General features: G+C 41.9%; 1 protein-coding gene across 3 annotated transcripts in view; it reads right to left on the bottom strand.

Moving 5' to 3' along the window:
* The window catches only part of ARHGAP17 (Rho GTPase activating protein 17), a 76,747-nt gene that overhangs the window by 41,629 nt on the left and 16,440 nt on the right, over nucleotides 1-18,678 (bottom strand). For all 3 annotated transcript variants that reach the window (XM_069486791.1, XM_069486794.1, XM_069486793.1), the window contains exons 2-4: nucleotides 7,808-7,847; nucleotides 5,692-5,796; nucleotides 616-689 (exon numbers count right to left, since the gene is read on the bottom strand). In XM_069486791.1, the coding sequence (XP_069342892.1) occupies nucleotides 616-689; nucleotides 5,692-5,796; nucleotides 7,808-7,847 (219 nt within the window). The remainder of the gene's footprint in view (nucleotides 1-615; nucleotides 690-5,691; nucleotides 5,797-7,807; nucleotides 7,848-18,678) is intronic.

Here is an 18,678-nt window from a genome sequence, read left to right as displayed (position 1 = left end):
GCCCATCCAGAAAGCAAGCCCCGTGTTACAGCCGGAGAGACAAGACAGGATTCAAGGACACTAGCCTGGAGAAGCAGATAAAAAAGAGGATAAACCTTCCTCTTACGATGAAAGCTGCTTTATTATTTTTTTATATTGTTTAAATAATAAATGTCAATTATAAAAAAAATCCAAATAATTCTGAAAATATACTCTTTTGAGACAACTATCATGGACATTTTGGTGACCATCCTTAAAGGAAGTGATTCTTAAGGATGGAAAGGGACTGGTCAGAGTTTATAAGTCTGAGTCAACACCTGGAACAGGGAAGGGCTCAAGTTCTTTATATCTAAGCTTAGAAGAATAAATATTGACCCTATCAATTACTTTTGTTAGTGGCCCATTCTGCCATCCAACCCCAACCTGGCTCCTACTAAAAGCAAGATTCTCCAGCAATCCCGTGGTCTTGACCCCACTTCCTCCCACAGAATCTGAGCCATCCTCCTGGTAGATGAGCCACGATGTCATGCTCACAGTCCCTCTGGTCCCAAGTGGCTGCCATGTACACCACCCAGCCCACCCATCTCCATCAAGTCACAGGGTGCTCAGCTCTCTAGAGAGGCAGCCAACTCTTACCCCAGGAGAGAGTCTTCCAGCTGAGTTGAGGCTTCTTGCAGATTCTGAGCGAGAGCCGTCAGAGGGAGTTTTTTCTGGAAGGCAGAAGACAGTGTGTGTGTGTTTTTTTTCCCCATTATTATTTGATACTCATTCTCAATGATCTGCTTCAGATCATCGTTCTTTGCACAGGTAAGAGACAGCCTGTCTGGGTTCAGGTTCTAGTCTCATAGGTAGCAGTTGTATGACTTAATCTCTGTGTCTCGGTTTGGGCTTCTGTTGACAAAAGGAGATATTCAACATCAAGTACCTAGTGCATGGTAAGTGTTCAGTAAATGTTAGCTGCCATTACTGTTGTTGTTGCTGTTACTATTATTATTAATTAAGTGCACACTATGCTCCAGGCACTGGGGACATAAAACATACACCTTGCTCTCCAAATGATTTTATCATGACAAATAAACACAATAATGTACTCAATTTCAAAAACTTTTGCTAGAACACTCATTCTTAAACCGACTCTTAATTTGGCTATAACTCTAAAATTTAGCTTTAGTTAGCTATCTAAAATTATCTAGCTACATATCCAAAAAATTTTCTATAATGTTTTTAAGCACGAAGCCACTCATTTTCTTAATAGAGATTTGTTTTTCAGTTGGCAATGACCATAGAATCATCTGATCAAATGCTCTAACCGTGCGGTCAGGAAGTTAAGTGGCCTGGCCAGGCACCCCAGGCAGGGGCAGGAGAGCCAGACCTCAGTGCTGATGGCCCGAACCCCAGTTCAGTGTCTTTTCACCACTGGCCAATGGCTTATCGCAGACAATGGAGAGAAGAGGCCTGGCAGTAACAAGCGGGTTGGTTCCAACACCATAATCTGCTAACAGAAAATGTTTTCGATTCTGCGGCATTCCCTGTAATTTTGCCTTCCCAGTAGAAAGGGCATTCATATCAAAAACACAGCGTCCATCCCTGGCATGACACCTGACTTTTCTGCTTCCAAAGGGCTCCATCTGATATGCCTACTTATGGAATATCTCTGGAAGGTTCTATAAGAAACTGCTAACGGTGGTGGCTCTGGAAGGGGGATCAGGTGCCTGGGGAACAGGGCTGGGAGATACTTCACTTTATATTCTTTTGTATATTCTGAATTTTGACCATGTTAAATGTAGAACCTATTCAAAACGGTAAATTGAAACCTAAAAGTAAATAACAAAGATAATTACCTATCTCCCCTCCCCCCAAATGACTGTCACATAAGTAAATAATGGGCTCTATCTGCCCCACAAGGAGGCCATTTCCAGCTGCCACACTTCTGGATAAGGAAGACATGAGAATAACAGAGGATAATTCATGCCTTTTAGTTATGCTGCCTTTCTAAAGAAGTTAATGTAAGATAAATGCAATAATCAAGAGAAAGATATTTTGTGCAATTCTGGAACTCTATAAGTCTATGGAAAAAAAAAAAACATAAAGAGAGACTCTATTTCAACAAGTATCATTCAAGATCCTAGTTCTACATAGCCTTGTGGTTTCCCTGCTCTGACTCCAAAGCCAAAACAATCCTGTTTCCTGATGTACATAAATAAGGAAATTCTGCTTCACACATGAGCTTATTAATGAAAATATTGTCTACTAACATTGAACTCTTCCATAGAGATGGTTTTGTGTTTCCTAGAGGTGAACAGCTTTTCTATTACCAGGGATGAATTTTAAAAGTTCAAAAGTCTTAATTTGTAAAATGCATGCCAAGCGCACAGAAAGAAATAATTCTATCTAATCTAATAATCTAATCTAATGACCTACAACATAAGCTCTGCCATGTCAATGGAGGCTTGGGCTGAGAAGGCCACCCACCCATCTTGCCTCTTCACATGCCTAGGGGCTTCTGGTGGGGCCTCTGGGAGGCACCTCCTCTGTTTCTTAGAGCTCTAGAGACTGCTGTGACTTTCCCCATATCCCATGATCTCTTGTGATCACTTGTCTTCTCTCATCATTGTCATGGCGACTCGTCTTCCCAAGTGCAAAGTGTAGACATCTTCACAGCCCTGTCTTTGACAATTTTGTTTGAAGTTAGAAAACGAAAGCGGAGGAATTAGATTCTAAAAATGAGGGCTGAGCCCCTCTGCCCCGCTGCCTAGAACATTCCAATCACCTGCCACTATGTTCCCTCCTTTACAGCTCAGGCACCACCTCCTCTAGGAAGCCTCACCTGGCTACGGCCCTCCTCCTTTGGTGCCCATTCTTGGTCCTCCCATAATACCCTGTGTGTGTTTATTTAGCATGTTGTTTTATAATTACCCATTTGTATTTGCCTCCCCCGGCAGGCTATGAATACTTACATTTCATTCATTTTATATCTCTAGCACTTGTATATAGTAGGTGTTTGATAAAATATTTAATTTGTATTTTTAATGACTATATGTGACACTTGGGCTGTGTCTCAAAGCAGACAATAGGAACAACAAGCCATAACTGTGTGAAGGACAGTGACATATTTGCGGACTGGTGGGTGATATGTGGCTGGTATACAGTGTGAATGGGAGGAAGCAGGAACAATGAAGCTGATAAGGCAAAACAGGATCAGATTATAAAGGGCTTAAGTCATGATAAAGAGCTTGGACTTTATCCTGGGCAATGGGGACCCGCCAGTGTCCGTCAAAAGAGGCACCACTAGAATTATAGGATACTTCCTTGTGTGGAACTATTGCACCAGACACTCCAGAATGTTTAGCATCTTGGTTCCTATCCTCCAAAGGCCAGTGGTTTCCCCCAGTCCTTATGACAACCCAAACTGTCTCTACACATTTCCAAATAACCCCAGAGGTATAATTCTGGTCCCTGTTAAGAGCCACAAAGCTAAGAATTTTTTTTGAGACAGAGTCTCGCTCTGTTGCCCTGGGTAGAATGCAGAGGCGTCATAATAGCTCACTGCAACCTCAATCTCTGGGCTCAAGCCATCCTCTTGCCTCAGCCTCCTGAGTAGTTGGGACTATAGGCACATGCCATGACACCTGGCAACTTTTCTATTTTAAGTAGAGAGGGGGTCTTGCTCTTGCTTGGGCTGGTCTCAAACTGCTGAGCTCAAGCGATCCTCCTGCCTCAGCTTCCCAGCGTGCTAGGACTATATGTGTAAGCCACTGTGTGTGGCCTAAACCTTTTTTTTTTTTTTTTTTTTTAGGCAGGAGGATGATAGGATTGATTTGTATTTCAAGAAACTGACTCTGGTGATCAGGTTGAAGACGGTCTTGGAGGGAGGGAAATTAGAGGTAGGAACTATAGATCAGGAGGTGATTACAACAGCCAGGTGGTAACAAGGTCTTGCATTAAGGCGAAGGTGATGGAGATGGAGTGGAGGTGAGGAATTTAAAAGATTCACAGGAGAAATCACAGGACTGCTAATCAGGCAGCTATGGGAGGGAGGATGATAAAATAAAAGGGAATATAAGATAACTGTCCAGCTTGCATAATAGGGTGGATGGAATTTAAAAGAGTCAACGCAGAAGGAGGAACTGGTCAGGCATGCTAAAATAGACAACTGAGGGAGGAAGTATTTTGCTTTGGTTGAAAGCAATTTAGAAGTCACTGGCATAAACACATCAATTAGGAGCCATGAGAACAGAGGTGGCCCAGAGAATATGACTTTAAGAATAAGCAGAAGCACAGAAACTTAGGAAACAATATGAAAAGAGTAAGCAGAGCAGAAGCCATGGCAAGAGAACAAGGAGCCACAGGGGCAGAACGAGTAGACTGGGCCTGGTTCCGAGGGACGAGACCCAGCAGCAAGCATTCCTGGAAGTGTAGGTGTATGCAAACTTCCACCCCTGTGATATACACCACTGGAGAATTCTAACTATTGTGCAAGAGAGGAATAACCCTGTTGTCAAGATGCCCCATAATGTCTGTAGGTAATGCAGAAGAGGAACATAGATCACCTACATACTAGTTTTTCCTTTTGAGACATCTGGTGACAAAACAACATAGCAAATCATAGGTTCACTGTGTGCCAGTGAAACTGTCAGTTTAATGTGACATGGGCTCTAAGGGATAGTGCATGCTTATAAGCTAGGAACTTGTAAACACAAGGACAGAACTGCCCAATGAACAAAGGCTGCTGTGCTCTACTGGTGGCATCCGAGAACCTGAATGCTCTGAACAAAGGCACCCTGGAGTAGACACTGGATGGCTTTCCCAGAGTCCATCATTCTTTCTCTCTGTAACAGTACCCTGATTTTTCTTGGGGATCTACCTCTATAAAACCTATGAGCTGGAGATAGGACCACAGCCCATGCTCTAGGGCTCGGCCTAACCAGCTTAAGCCAATCAGCACATAACATCTCCTCACCCAACATCACTCCCTACACATGGTAAGTAGGGTGGAACAGGAATGTTCAGGAATGGAAAATGTGACTTGCTACAGACTGACACAATGGAAAGGGATTTCTATCTGCCAAGGGCTTAGAAAAAGCTTTCTTACCCTATTAAGAAAACTACTGGAATAGATGCTCTCTACTCCCACTGGACATACACAAGAAAGCAAAATGCACAGTGGAAGCTGCTGGTGCCAACAGCGTGCATGATCGCACTGCAGCCACCAGAAGTGCCTGTCTAGGGATCAAGCAAACACTGAAGAGGGCAGAAAGGAGAGAAGGAAAGAAACGGGATTTTGGGTTACATTCCTGAAATGCTAGATCAAGTCTTATTAATAATTCAAGTCTATCCCAACTTCTGGACTTCTCAGTTAGCAAACCAATAAATTCTACTTCCTAAGTCAATTTAAGACAGGTTTTCAGCTTTCTGCCATCAAAGGGTGCCTAACCAACACGTCCATTCTCTTATCAATGACAAATGGCTCATCGAGTCTTTAAAAGCACCTGGAGAAGATTCAGTGTGAGTGGGGCTTTCAGCCCAGTGATATATTAAGCACCAAAGAATGTTATTATGGTCAGGTAGGTGTCATAAGCATGCCTGGTTATAGAAGGTACCAATCCAAAGGCAAATCTGCTGATGCTGCTTGGGAAAAACCAACCAATCACGGGAGTGAAAAGCCTCAGCGACAGGCAGGAACTGTGGCTCTGAGTTGCATCTGATACTCACATGTCTTCTATCTGCATCGGTGCCATGCTGGCCCTGGAAGCATGCCATCAGGCGCTTATGGGAATGGTGGCACATGGACCGCACCATGTCCAGACGCCGTTCAATCTGAGAAGGCAGAGACAAAAGAATCATTTGCAGGGCTTAATAACAAACTCAGCCTCTCCCTTTTGTGGCGTTTGCATGTAGGTAGAAAAAGCATCCTGCAGTCTTAACATTTTAACTCTTGAGTATAAATGGAAATGGTTCCCATTCACCTATACCAGGGTTTCTCACTAATGATATTTTGGGCTGGATAATTCTGGGTTGTTAGGGGGGCCTATCCTATACATTGTGGGATGTTTAGCACCATCTCTGGCCTCTACCCACTAGAGGCCAGTAGCATCCCACTCTCCTAGTTGTGAAAACAAAAAATTCCCCAGATTATTATCAAACATTCCCCAACAGGAAAGATCACCCTGGTTGAGAACCGCCAACCTCCCTTACACTGAGGATTTTAGATCCCTGTAAGGCTGAATCTACGTGCATGGAGAGGGACAGTCTTAACTAAAACTCACTATCAGACTGAGTGGCGGTAGTCAAAATTACATGCGACAAGCACCAGCAACGCCCCAGGTCCAACCAAGCAGCATTGCAAATGAACTGGTCCCGGCCCAGATCCACTGCCAAGTGGGAAAACCACAGGGATACGCAGAAACTCTCTCCAGCTCACAGCAATGAAGCCACATTGTACATCAGATGGAAGAATTAAAATAAATGTTCTACAATTTAACTTCAGGATTGGTGTTTTCAAAATTATTCCTTATTGGGTTTACAGAGAGTTTTTTTTTTTTTTTTTTTTAACCTCAAAGTAGAATGGACAGCTAGCAGTAAGAAACATTGACCTAGGGGACCCCACACATCATGAGTAGCTTCCCAAAATACTATTGCTGGGATATGGCTGTTTATGGCAAAGAGAGCTGCTTTTTACAGGAAGGAATGCCAAAAATGTGTATTCTGATGACTCATGAAGAAGGAGAGCAGGCCCTTGGGGATGCTTTCTATTTTAAAGAAAAATCAACAAATTCAAAGCAGAATACATTTTAACCCCAAAATATTTTACCCAATGAGATTGTTTGTGCCTCTTTCTCAAAAGAGCAGCTTTTCTTCAGATCCTGCCTAGGTCACCAGGACTTGGATCTGGGAGGCAAGTTTATATTAATATTTGGGAGCAAATACCATGTCACCTTCCCCAATTCTTACAAGGACCAGATTTTAAAACATTAGAAAACTAATGCACATTCTTCATTTGCCACAAGAACAAAATAAAATGCAAACAAACAAAATTTTTTAATTTAATTTTGATTCCAAATGCTACGAGAATGTAAACTCCACAAGGACAGGAGCCTTGGTCTGTTTTGTTCACTGATTTTATTCCAAGAATGTTGTCTGTCACAGGAACAGAAGGTGCTCATTTATTCTTTGCCGAAAAGATATATGTGTATTGAGTCCTTGTACGAGGTATTCAAAAAACAATAGTAAATAAATTCTGGTTCCTGCCTCCTAGGATTCATAGCCTCCTGGGTAAACTCCATACAACCAAAATAAAAGGCAGCCCTTGAAGTGCCCTAAAAGAGATCTAACTAAGAAAAGAGGTAGAAGGACATCAGAGCAAATCAAGGGAAGTTTCATATCAGAAACAATCTCTGGGGCTTATAGTATTGGTAATGATAACAACAAATCACTAATATCTAGCACTTAGCACGTGCCAGGCTCTGTTCCCAGAGCTTCCCATGAGTAATGCATTAAATGCTCCTAACCACCCCATGAGGTGGATATTGCCATTACCCTCAGTTAAGAGAAGTGGAAACTGAGGCACAGGGAAGTTAAGGAAATCTCTGAGGCCACAAAGCTAGTCAGAAGCAGACCTGGGATTTGAACCCAGGCAGCTGGGTTTCAGATCCCCCTTTTATCACTTGCAACAAAACTACTATTCTTTCCTGCTCAAAACCAAGCTAATTCATTTTATTCTGCTTCAGGTTAAAGAAAAACAAACCCACCAGCTTCAATTCTCACCTACGGATTTTTTTTCTTTTCATGTGTTTAAACAGAGCATTTTAAAAAGACTATATTCTGTTACCTGTAACAGATCTTCACTGAGGACTTCTGTTTTCTCAGCTCTGTGGGAAAAATTAAAAGTTTAGAGTTAGTAATCCAGAAATGAAACGCAACTTGTGAAATTTAACAATTATTAGCCTGGAGTTTAAAACAAAACAGGCAGAAATGAATTTGGATTGGGGGGGTGGTGGTATCTCCACTGCCAGACCATAATAATTTAAGAAGACTTCTCTCTGCCGTTTGAAAGGGCTACATCATTGCCACACATAATACCCAGAATTACTAGAATCTAAGTGCCATTCTGGACTTCTGGTTCAAATAGTGATTTGAACCAAGTCATTTAACATCCCTGCCAAATTCCCATTGACATAACAGGGACATTTTTTAAGGAGAAAGAAAAAGTCTGTTTCAGCTCTTTACAGTGAGGGAGGTCAAGGGGAAGCCATGAGCAAACCAGAAATTCTGAGACCTTTTTATAAGATATATTGCAGAATGGGGGGCTGCACGATCTTGGACATGAACCAATGCAAGAGAAGGAGAAGCTGTTTGGCCAGAAAGTGAATGGGTCTCCTAGAATGACCTCAAAACACTGCTAAGCTCAGAGTAGCACAGCTATGGGTAAGGGCACGAAGCAACACACTGCCCCCCTCTGGCCTAACTACCCCCCTCTGGCCTAAGTTTAGGGCGATGGCACGCCAGCCAGACGCGGCCCAGCCACAGAGGATTCTAACACCAGCCGCCATAGCAGTGTCCAAGTTAACCTGGAGATGCCGACAGGGGTAGCTCACTCACCAGTTTCTGCAGGAAACTGAACTCTGACCTGACTCAAATACCTCCCAGGACCAGAGGATCAGAGCCTGGAGACAAAGTCAAGGCCCCAGCTTCCAGCAGCAGCCAACTCTCAATTCTACGAACAAGTTCCGCCAGCAGCAGGCCAAAATATGCCATCCTAGCCCTTGCTTGGCACGCGTGGTGCTGGGCATTGCTGAAGAGCTAAACACGGGTAGTCATGCCAGTCAGGGAAGTGGAGCAGGGCCCCAGCTGACTATGAGGTTAAACAACCGGCCTCAAAAAGAAACCTGACAGTCAGCCTAGCAGGGACACACACATACCTGGCATGAGACCGCCACAGCTTCACCATTAGATCCCGCCACGCGTCTCGCCAACAGCCTCACCCCCGTCCGGCAAAATACCACCATTGGATTGGGTAACTTTAACCTTTCTTCTCTGACCAGAACCCCCAAATCTGGACAAGGCCCTGTATATCTCAGACAGAACCCACCTCAACTCTGAAATGTCTTCCTTCTGCAGGTACGAGGACACAGAGAAAAAAAGGCGCAAGGTCTATTAAAATCTTCACAAGTTCAAAAGAAAAGACTCAACCTGAGAATCACAAGGGAGTATGTCCTCTTACAAAACAAACTATTTTTTAAAAAGAACAGAAGAGGAAAACTTGTTTTGCAATGCCAGTGTGGGCTACCAGAGGTGTGAGAGTTAGCGACAGCTCAGTGGTGTGCCGGGGCCAGCTCAGGAGATCCCGAATGTTAAGCATCTTTTCCCAACTCCTTGTTCGGAGACCTCGCATCAGTACTTGAAATCAAAACCCAAACACAATACAAACAACCACAAACAATTCAAACTGGGGCCTGGCAGTTTGTAAACATTTAAGAGCACAGTGCTGCAACAGTCACAAAGAAAATAAAGCAAATGTAAAAAAAAAAAAACAAGTATTAACTTCAGGAAAAACAAAAGTCTACCAGAAATACTCATAGCACACTACTATGCTCAGCTGCAAATAACTGACTGGACATTATAATGTAACGATCAAAGAGCAATAGAACCAAGAATTGTAACTGTACTGGAAGGATAGGGGAGCAGAAACAGGGTAAAGGTCATACAGGAACCCTAAACTCTCATTTATCGTAACAAAAAGTCAACAGACAACACCTAAATTTGATGACCCAAATGATAGTTTACACCTATTATTTATAAATATGGACATAAATAAATGCCAGAATAAACTGCTTAAATTTCAAAGTGGCTGCCTCTGGGGTTGGGGAATCTCTGGGAGAGTAAGGAGAGAACCCACAATATTTTGTGATAACCCTTTTACTATTTTTGACATTTTAAACTACATGTATACATAATTCCAAGTGTTTTTCTTTTTTAAATAGCATGTTACTTACATTTTTAAGTAGCGTGCTTGATACAACTAGAGGTAACATATAACTCAGTTCAACCAATGGGTCCAACTGTCAATCTCTACAAAAGCACAACAGAACGTATCCCTCAGAGAATCCAAAATATAAAGATAATCAGTATATTTATTGTCCTTTTTTCAAATTAACTGGACTCTTTCAATTTAGAGGTACTTTACTTGAAAAGGTATCTGGAGGCTGAAAAATCTACTGAATATGTTATATGAAAATGTTAGCATACTGTTTAAAAATAAGTTTGCCCTACATTCCTTGCATTTGTGGATGCTCTGCATATTACGTTAAAGAAATTAATTTGAGAAAAAGATCCAATGTGTCTTTTTAACCAGATTTTAGGGTCCACTGAAATTATTAAAAATGACCTCTAATCAGGAAAGATTACTTTTCAAAGTGACAAATAATGACTGCAGAATGTAATATACAAATTGGGGTGGCTCCATCACTCACAAGATTCATCTGCAGGACTGTGCTATTTCCACCTTAATTTTTAGGAACCACCACTGTCTCCACCTTCCCCAACCTGATCTCTGTCATCACTCTTACTTGTCCAAGGCTCAGCCCTTTCTATGTTGAACTGTTTTGGAGTATTCATTTTGATCAGAAATGTGGAATTTTTTACCTAGGGAAAGTCTAGCAATTATTAAGAATATTGGCCTAAGTGCCATTCAATAGGCATGTACATTAGCCATAAAAAACTTGCTGTTTTTTACTGAGAAGTGTTATCTTTGATTGGTTGGGTTTTTAAAAATTCATTAAAGCAAAGAGTGGGGGTGGGTGGCGTGGGGAACAGATTGGCTTTATCAGGGTACCTAAAGACAAAAAAACCCCAAAACAAAACCAGTGGACAAAGTGATACAATATTAAAAATAACACTTGCGGCCGGGCGCGGTGGCTCACGCCTGTAATCCCAGCACTCTGGGAGGCCGAGGCGGGCGGATCATTTGAGCTCAGGAGTTTGAGACCAGCCTGAGCAAGAGCGAGACCCCGTCTCTACTAAACATAGAAAGAAATTATACAGACAGCTAAAAAAATATATATAGAAAAATTAGCCGGGCATGGTGGCACATGCCTGTAGTCCCAGCTACTCGGGAGGCTGAGGCAGGAGGATCACCTGAGCCCAGGAGTTTGAGGTTGCTGTGAGCTAGGCTGACGCCACAGCACTCTAGCCCGGGCAACAGAGTGAGACTCTGTCTCAAAAAAAAATAAAAATAAAAATAAAAAAATAACACTTGCTAAATCAGATTATTTTAAAATAGACATTTTGCTGCATGGACCTAAATTTTTTGTATATGGGGCTTTTCTACTTTGTCAGAGCCTTCTTTGTGTCCAGTGTTCTGTGCTTGAAAACACACTTGAATGTTTCCTGTCTGTAACTGGAAAAACAATACGAATCAGGAAGGAACTTCCCACTCGCCATTTTACTGTGGGGTTTGTTTTTTCCTATGCAAGCCACTCTGCAATTTCACTAGTCATTCAAACAAGGCTTACATCAGGCAGGATTTTTAATTTACTTTTTTGGTAAAGCACAAGATTTTCTCCTCGTAATTCCCAAAGCCTCAAAGCAGCAGTGCTGTGCAGGCCTTGATATGTTCACCTTTTCCCTTGACTAGATGTGGTAATGCTCAACCCTTCAGCTGTGGTACACAGGATGTTTCACTCAGCCTACTCCGGGCAAGGAGGAAACAGAAATGTTCCCAATCCGAAGGAGTTCACCTTACCAAAATGACAGAAAATTGCTCAGACCAGGAGACAGGATCAAAGGAAAACTTCCGACCGAGCTAACAATTTCCATCTCTTATCACGGACTGATTTCTGGCAGAGTTACCTTCATAAAACATGTACTATGGGAGCCATGGACATGAATGCTCAAATCCACAGTATCAGTGCAGGCTGTGATCTTCCAAGCAATGAGCATGACCTACCTCCCTGCTAGACAGCAAGCTCTGTGAGGGCAGAGACCAAATCTTTACAGTCATCACTCCTCCCTAGCACCAACCTTAGCAACTGCCTGCCACATAGTAGGTGCTTCATAAATGGACTGCTGTCACCATGATAGAGAAGGGCTTGAAAAAAGAACTTTCTCGATCTCAAAAGAGGTAACGAGAAAAAAAAATTCAATAAAACTAGGTAGAAAAGCAGCCATAGGTGTATAAAATTGCCCTTCCACAATAAAATCCAATGACTAACAGTGAAATGTGATGTTGCCTTTCAAAGTTAATCGTTTTCAAGATTAAAAAAGAAAACACATAAAAACTATCCATATTATAACAGTTTTGTAAATTTTATATTAAAAGGGCAGTGAAAGCCATCCCTTTGTATTTCCAATCCCATATCCCAGAGGGAACTACTGTTACCAATTTGTTACATACGTATCCTTCCCAGTTTTTTCCTAAATTTAAACTAGTTGTTCTCAACTGGAGGCAACCATGTCCCTCAGGGAAATTTGGCAATGTCTGGAGACATTTTTGGTTGTCATGGTAGGGGGATGCTACTAGTATCTGCTGGGTAGAGGCCAGGATAATAAATATCCTAAATGTACCCTCCTCCCCTAAATAATATAAAAAAATATAAATAAAGAATGATCCAGCCCTGTATTAGTTTCCTATTGTGGCCAGATGTGGCTCACACCTGTAATCCCAGCACTTTGGGAGGCTGAGGCAGGAGGATTGCTTGCGGCCAGGAGTTTGGAGTTTCCTATTGTGGCTGATCACCACAAACTTAGTGGCTTAAACAATTCAGACTCATTATCTTATACTTCTGGAGGTCAGAAGTTTGAAATAGGTTTCGCTGGGCTAAAATCAAGGTGTCAGTCAGCAGGACTGAATAGGGGAGAATCTTGTTTCCTTGCCATTCCCAGGTTGTAGAGGCTGCCCACAGTCCTTGGCCCCCTCCCTGCATGTTCAAAGTCAGCAATGTTTGCTCTGTGTCTTTCTACCATAATCACCTCTTCCTCTGACTTTAACTCTGTGACCGCCCTCTTCCACTTTTAAGGACCTTTGTAATTACAATGGGCCCACCTGGATAATCCAGGCTAATCTCCCTTTCTGCTGATTAGCAACTTTAATTCCATCTCCAACCTTAATTCCCCTTTGCCATGTAACCTAACATATTCAAAGGTTCTGCAGATTGGGATATGGACATCTTTGGGGAGGGGAAAGCATTATTCTACCTACTATAGATCCAAATGTCAACAATGCCAAGGCTGAGGAACCCTGATTTCAAATGACACGTTTACACACGTATGCACACATACATACATTATATATATACATACCCACATGTAGACTGACAGACATGAGGGGCATCTTTACAGGTCAGAACACATATGTACATCTCTACCTCATTCTTTTTTATGGCTGTATGGTAACCCATTATGTGGCTGTACCATGATCTATTTAAATAATCTTTTTTTTTTTTTTTTTGGAGACAGAGTCTCACTCTGTTGCCCGGGCTAGAGTGCCATGGCGTCAGCTTAGCTCACAGCAACTTCAAACTCCTGGGCTTAAGCAATCCTCCTGCCTCAGCCTCCCGAGTAGCTGGGACTATAGGCATGCACCACCATGTCCGGCTAATTTTTTCTATATATATTTTTAGTTGTCCATATAATTTCTTTCTATTTTTTTAGTAGAAACAGGGTCTCACTCTTGCTCAGGCTGGTCTCGAATTCCTGAGCTCAAACAATCCACCTGCCTCGGCCTCCCAGAGTGCTAGGATTACAGGCCGTGGCGCCGGCCACAACTTAATCTTAATTGCACGAACTTAAAGCAATACCACCCAAACCCTCCATCCTCATTAAATCTAACTGAATTGTGGACCGAAGAAAGGTAAAGAGTGTCGAACCTCCACATCATAAACAGCTCATCCAGGGCTGTAGGGGTCCTTCTAGAGCCTTCATAATAGCCAAGAACAGTAGCAGCTAAGTTTGCTGGGTGCGTTCTATGCCTCAGGCACTGGGCTTGCACTTAAATCTATTTTCTCACTTTAATTCTCACATCAACTCTATTAGGTAGGAACTACTATGACCCTCATTTCACATATGAGCAAAGAGGGGCTCCAAGAGGTAACTTGCCTAGGACCACACTGCTAGAAAGTGGGATTGCGGGATTCAAACTCAGAGTGCCTGACTATCAAGCCCTGGCACTCAGTTTATCTACACCAGGGCTTAGCAAACTACACCTGTGGGCCAAATCCAGCTCACTGCCCATTTTCGTATGGCCAGGGAGCTAAGAAGAGTTTTTATTTTTAAATGGTTGGAAAAACCCAAGGGAGGAATAATGTTATGTAAACACATGCAAATTATATGAAATTCAAATTTCAGTGTGTATTAAATAAAGTTTTATTGGAATAGAGCCAGACTCATTTCTTTATGTCTTATATCTATGACTGCTTTCAAGCTACAACAGCAGAGTTGAGTGGTTGCGACAGAGACCACCATATGGCCCGTAGAGCTCAAAATATTTACTATCTGGCCATTTACAGAAAACATTGGTGACCCCAGGTCTGTATCAGTGATTCTCACAGGATGTGGGTGCAAACCTCACTCCCTTTTTAGAATCACTTTGAGGACTGCTGAGGCGAGTCTGGAGGTGTATTTTCTCTTCCTCGACATTCTGCCTCATATTCAAGCAGTAGCTGCCAAAATGCACAGAGGTGGCTGACTCTGATAATGCAGTCCAGATGGGGAGGCACAGCCCAGTGCTGGTGACACTGGTGACAGAAAGAAATCAGAAATTATGTCCCTTTTCCACCTACCCACCTCCACCCACTCATCTCCCCCAAAATACACTGAAATATTCTAACTACTGTTTTCTTTCTGATCTCTACTTATAAACATATGTCAGGACAAGATCTAAACAAACACAATTCTCCATGTAAGGTTCAGCAAACTTTTTCCGGAAAGACCAAAGAATAAATATTTTAGGCTTACAGGCCATACTGTCTCTGTTGCAATTACTCAGCTCTGCCATTATAGCACAAAAGCAGCCATAGACAACATATAAATGAATGAACCTGGCTGTGTTGCAATAGCACTTTATATATGGACACTGAAATTTGAATTTCACATAATTTTCATGTGTCATGAACTATTGTTCCTCTTTTAATTTTTTTCAACTATTTAAAAATGCGAAAAACCATTCTGAGCCTGTGGCAGCCGGATTTGGCCCACAGGCCATAGTGTACTGACCCCCTGATCTATGTACAAGTTAAGTAAGTTTTCCCATGAAACTTCAATCCTTTTTAATCACTTCCCAAATCCAAATTCTTCTTACTCTGAAGGGGGATTTCTGCGCTTTCCTAACTTGCATTTCAGAGGTTGAGAGACGCTAGCTTTTCAAGGCTTCACCAAATTGCTCCTTTTCAATCCTTTCAGCCCTTCTGGCATTTTGAGAGCAAGGGGCTCATCTTTCCACCACCCGGAGCACTCTCTACTCTGGGGTGGCAGATACGCCACTGGGGCACCAATACCAACATCAAACGTCAAGGGCTCCCCATTGTTCCTGAGCTCACAGTGCTGTTGGGTTTTGGTTTACAAATTCACACAAGAGCTCACGGTTCTATTGGTTTTTCTTACTTGCACATTCACTTTGATGCACCAATTTAAATGAACAAAAGAAATGGGGCATGGAAGGAATTGTTAATGAACTGACTTTAAACTCTAGTTACACGAAAATATTTAAATGCATCTTTGAGGAATAAGATAAATTATGACTAATCTCCCAAGGAAGCTGAATATTGAACACAGGGTAACAACATAAACAATACTGCATGCAACATAATTTGTATTCACAGTGAAATTATAGCGACCAGACCCATAGCTAAGACCCAGTATATTTCTTTCTGCTGGAAACCTCAATTTTGTGCAACTTTGTCATCTTCTGTTACAACTGTTTACAAAATCCACTTGAGCCTTTGCGCTGAGTTTGGATGCGATAATTCGATTTCTCAGTGAGGTTTTACTGTTTTATCTCATTAGATTAGCTGTCTTCTTAAATTCCTGGGAAGGAATCTGAAATCTACTTAATTGGATTTTACTGGGTGGATTTTAAAAATAAAGGACGCTCTGAAACTTTATAAATGAAACAATTTGTTACACATTCCACAAAGCAGTTTAAAAAGTCATAAAACAGAGTTTACAGAACTCTAAAGGGATGGTATTGGGAAAAAAAATTGTTCCCATGCATGACACTGAAAAGAAAACGGATATTTATCAGGGGGAAAATGATCAAATAGCAAATATTTTGACAATGGCATAGGGAAAATAGATCTAACAGTTCTATATCCTGGATTAGTTCCCCAAATGATGGGATTTTGCCCACATATTTACAGCTTCTCTAAGACAGGGTTAAAACACTTATTTTTTACTTTAAACAACATTAACAAAACCCTTATCAATCTTAGCTTAACCTTCATAATATTATTTGAATTCCAATCAATGACTAAGATGAACGGTTATATTTTACAATAAATTGAATTGAGTTTTATCATTTTCCTACACATGTAAGCTTATCCACGCAGCTTTTTGTTTGGTCAGTTGGCTTTTTTCTCCTCTGGCACATGAAATGGAATCTATTTGCTATCCCTGCGCTAACCACGTGGTCTACCTCAAAGCTCCACCAAGGATTCTTGTTTATGGCAAAGTCTGGAGGAAATCTCCCAGCCACCAACCACCTCAATGACCCCCTCGAGGGACTTTCAAGTGCCTCATTCCGCAGCCTGCTCTAGTCATTTATGGTACCTGCTTGGACCTGGAGACAGCTGAGTTTGAGATTTCCAAATTTATTAAGCAGTCAAAAACACATGAAAAATATCTGCCAACTATTGCAATGCAAATACTGCATGCACATAGAGCTACAACCTATAGGTGGAGGGCGCAGGAAGGGAGCCCAATTTACTGCCATGGTAAGGCAACACAAGAGGCTAGGAGGAGCTGAAAAGCCCCGTGAAAAATCTAAAGCAAAAGTGCCAAGGGCAAGGCCACACAAAGTCAAAGGCTCAGCTCTCCACACCTCAGCTCTGACTCAGTGCTATGGCCCCTGGTGCTGGCCGGGAGGCGCCCTGCATCTGAAGACAGGTTGTGTAGGCTCCCATATAAACGTTTCTTCCTAAGGTCAGCACACTTGGACTTTGAAAAGCATGTTCCCATAAAAAGCAGGTTATAAATGATCATCAAGTTCTCAGTCTAGCTTACAAGAAAGCACTTATCTCCCAGCTTATCTAAAAGACAGCCCTGGTAAAGGCCTATTGATTTTTCTGAGCCACTCTTAACTGAGGGACGGTAGTAAAAAAAAAAAAAAAATCTAGGAGGCAACAGTGGTTCTCAACCAGGGCTACACATTACAATCCTGGGGGCTTTAAAAATAATATGGATGATTCCATTTCTATGAAATGGCCAGAAAGGGCAAATCAATAGAGGCTGAAAGTAGATAGATGAGTGGTTGGCAGGGCCAGGGAGTGTTAAGAATGAGGATTAACCTTAAAGGGGCATGAAGGATCTTATTTGGGGTGATGAAAATGTTCTAAAATTGGATTGCAAATTTACTGTGTAAATTTACTAAAAATCATTGAGTTGTACACTTAAATTTTCTTAAACAAGTCAGGCACATAAAGGTAAATATTGCATGTTCTCATTCATATGTGGGAGCTGAAAAAACAAGCTCACAGTTGAGTAGAATTGTGGTTATTAGAGGCTGGGAAGGGCCATGCAGAGTGGGGGATAGGGAGAAGTTAGTTAATGGATAGAAAGTTACAGCTAGATGGGAGGAATAAGTTCTAGTTCTGTAGCACTGTAGGGTGAATATGGTTAACAATTTAGTGTATATTTTCAAAAAGCTAGAAGAGGATTTTGAAAGTCCACCACACAAAGAAATGGTAAATGAGGTGACAGATATGCTAATTACCCTGATTTGATCATTACACATTGTATACATGTATCAAAATGTATCCCATAAATATGTACAATTATTAAGAGTCAACTAAGATAAAAGGAAAAACTGGGATGAATTTTATCATCTATTAAAAAATGCCTCAATAAAATTGTTAAAAGAAAATAACCCTAATGCCTGGACCCCAACCCAGAGCAACTGAATCAGAACCCGAGGGGGTAGCGCTTGGCCTTTTTTTTTTTTTTTTTTTTTTTAAGCTTCCCAGGCAATTCCCAAGGGCAGCTGGCATAGACAACCATGGCAGGAGAAGGCTCAGAGTAGCAATAGCTGGCAGGTGGCAGAGTGACCAGCAGGTCAGAGTAGGAGGGGCCCGGCAGTAACAGATGGCAACAGTGAAGACAGTCTACAGTGTTCCCATGCACTAGGCCATCAACGCACTCTTTCTAGGGCTGCCCAGAAGTCGCTCTTGTGTGCACGATTCACCATTGGGTTTACTCTGTTGCCTTCGCAGACTGAGTAAACTAAGTGACAAGAAACTGACAGATGCCAGATTCTAAGTTTCACTTTTGGCAAAGGATGAGGATACAAGATACATCAGGAGCTAAAATTTGGGGCTCTGGAGTCAGACAGATCTGACTTTGAATCCCAGTGTTGGACACCCACAGTTATAACTTAGTAAGTGACATTTCCTCCACCATAAAATGGGAATAATCCTAACTATGTAACAGGAAGAATAATAATACTGCCACCACAGTGGTTGTTTAGAAACACCATCTATGTATCTCATTTAACAC

This window comes from Eulemur rufifrons, chromosome 14 (genome assembly GCF_041146395.1).
Source record: "Eulemur rufifrons isolate Redbay chromosome 14, OSU_ERuf_1, whole genome shotgun sequence".
Lineage (NCBI taxonomy): Eukaryota > Metazoa > Chordata > Mammalia > Primates > Lemuridae > Eulemur > Eulemur rufifrons.
This window is presented reverse-complemented; position numbering and strand designations above follow the sequence as displayed.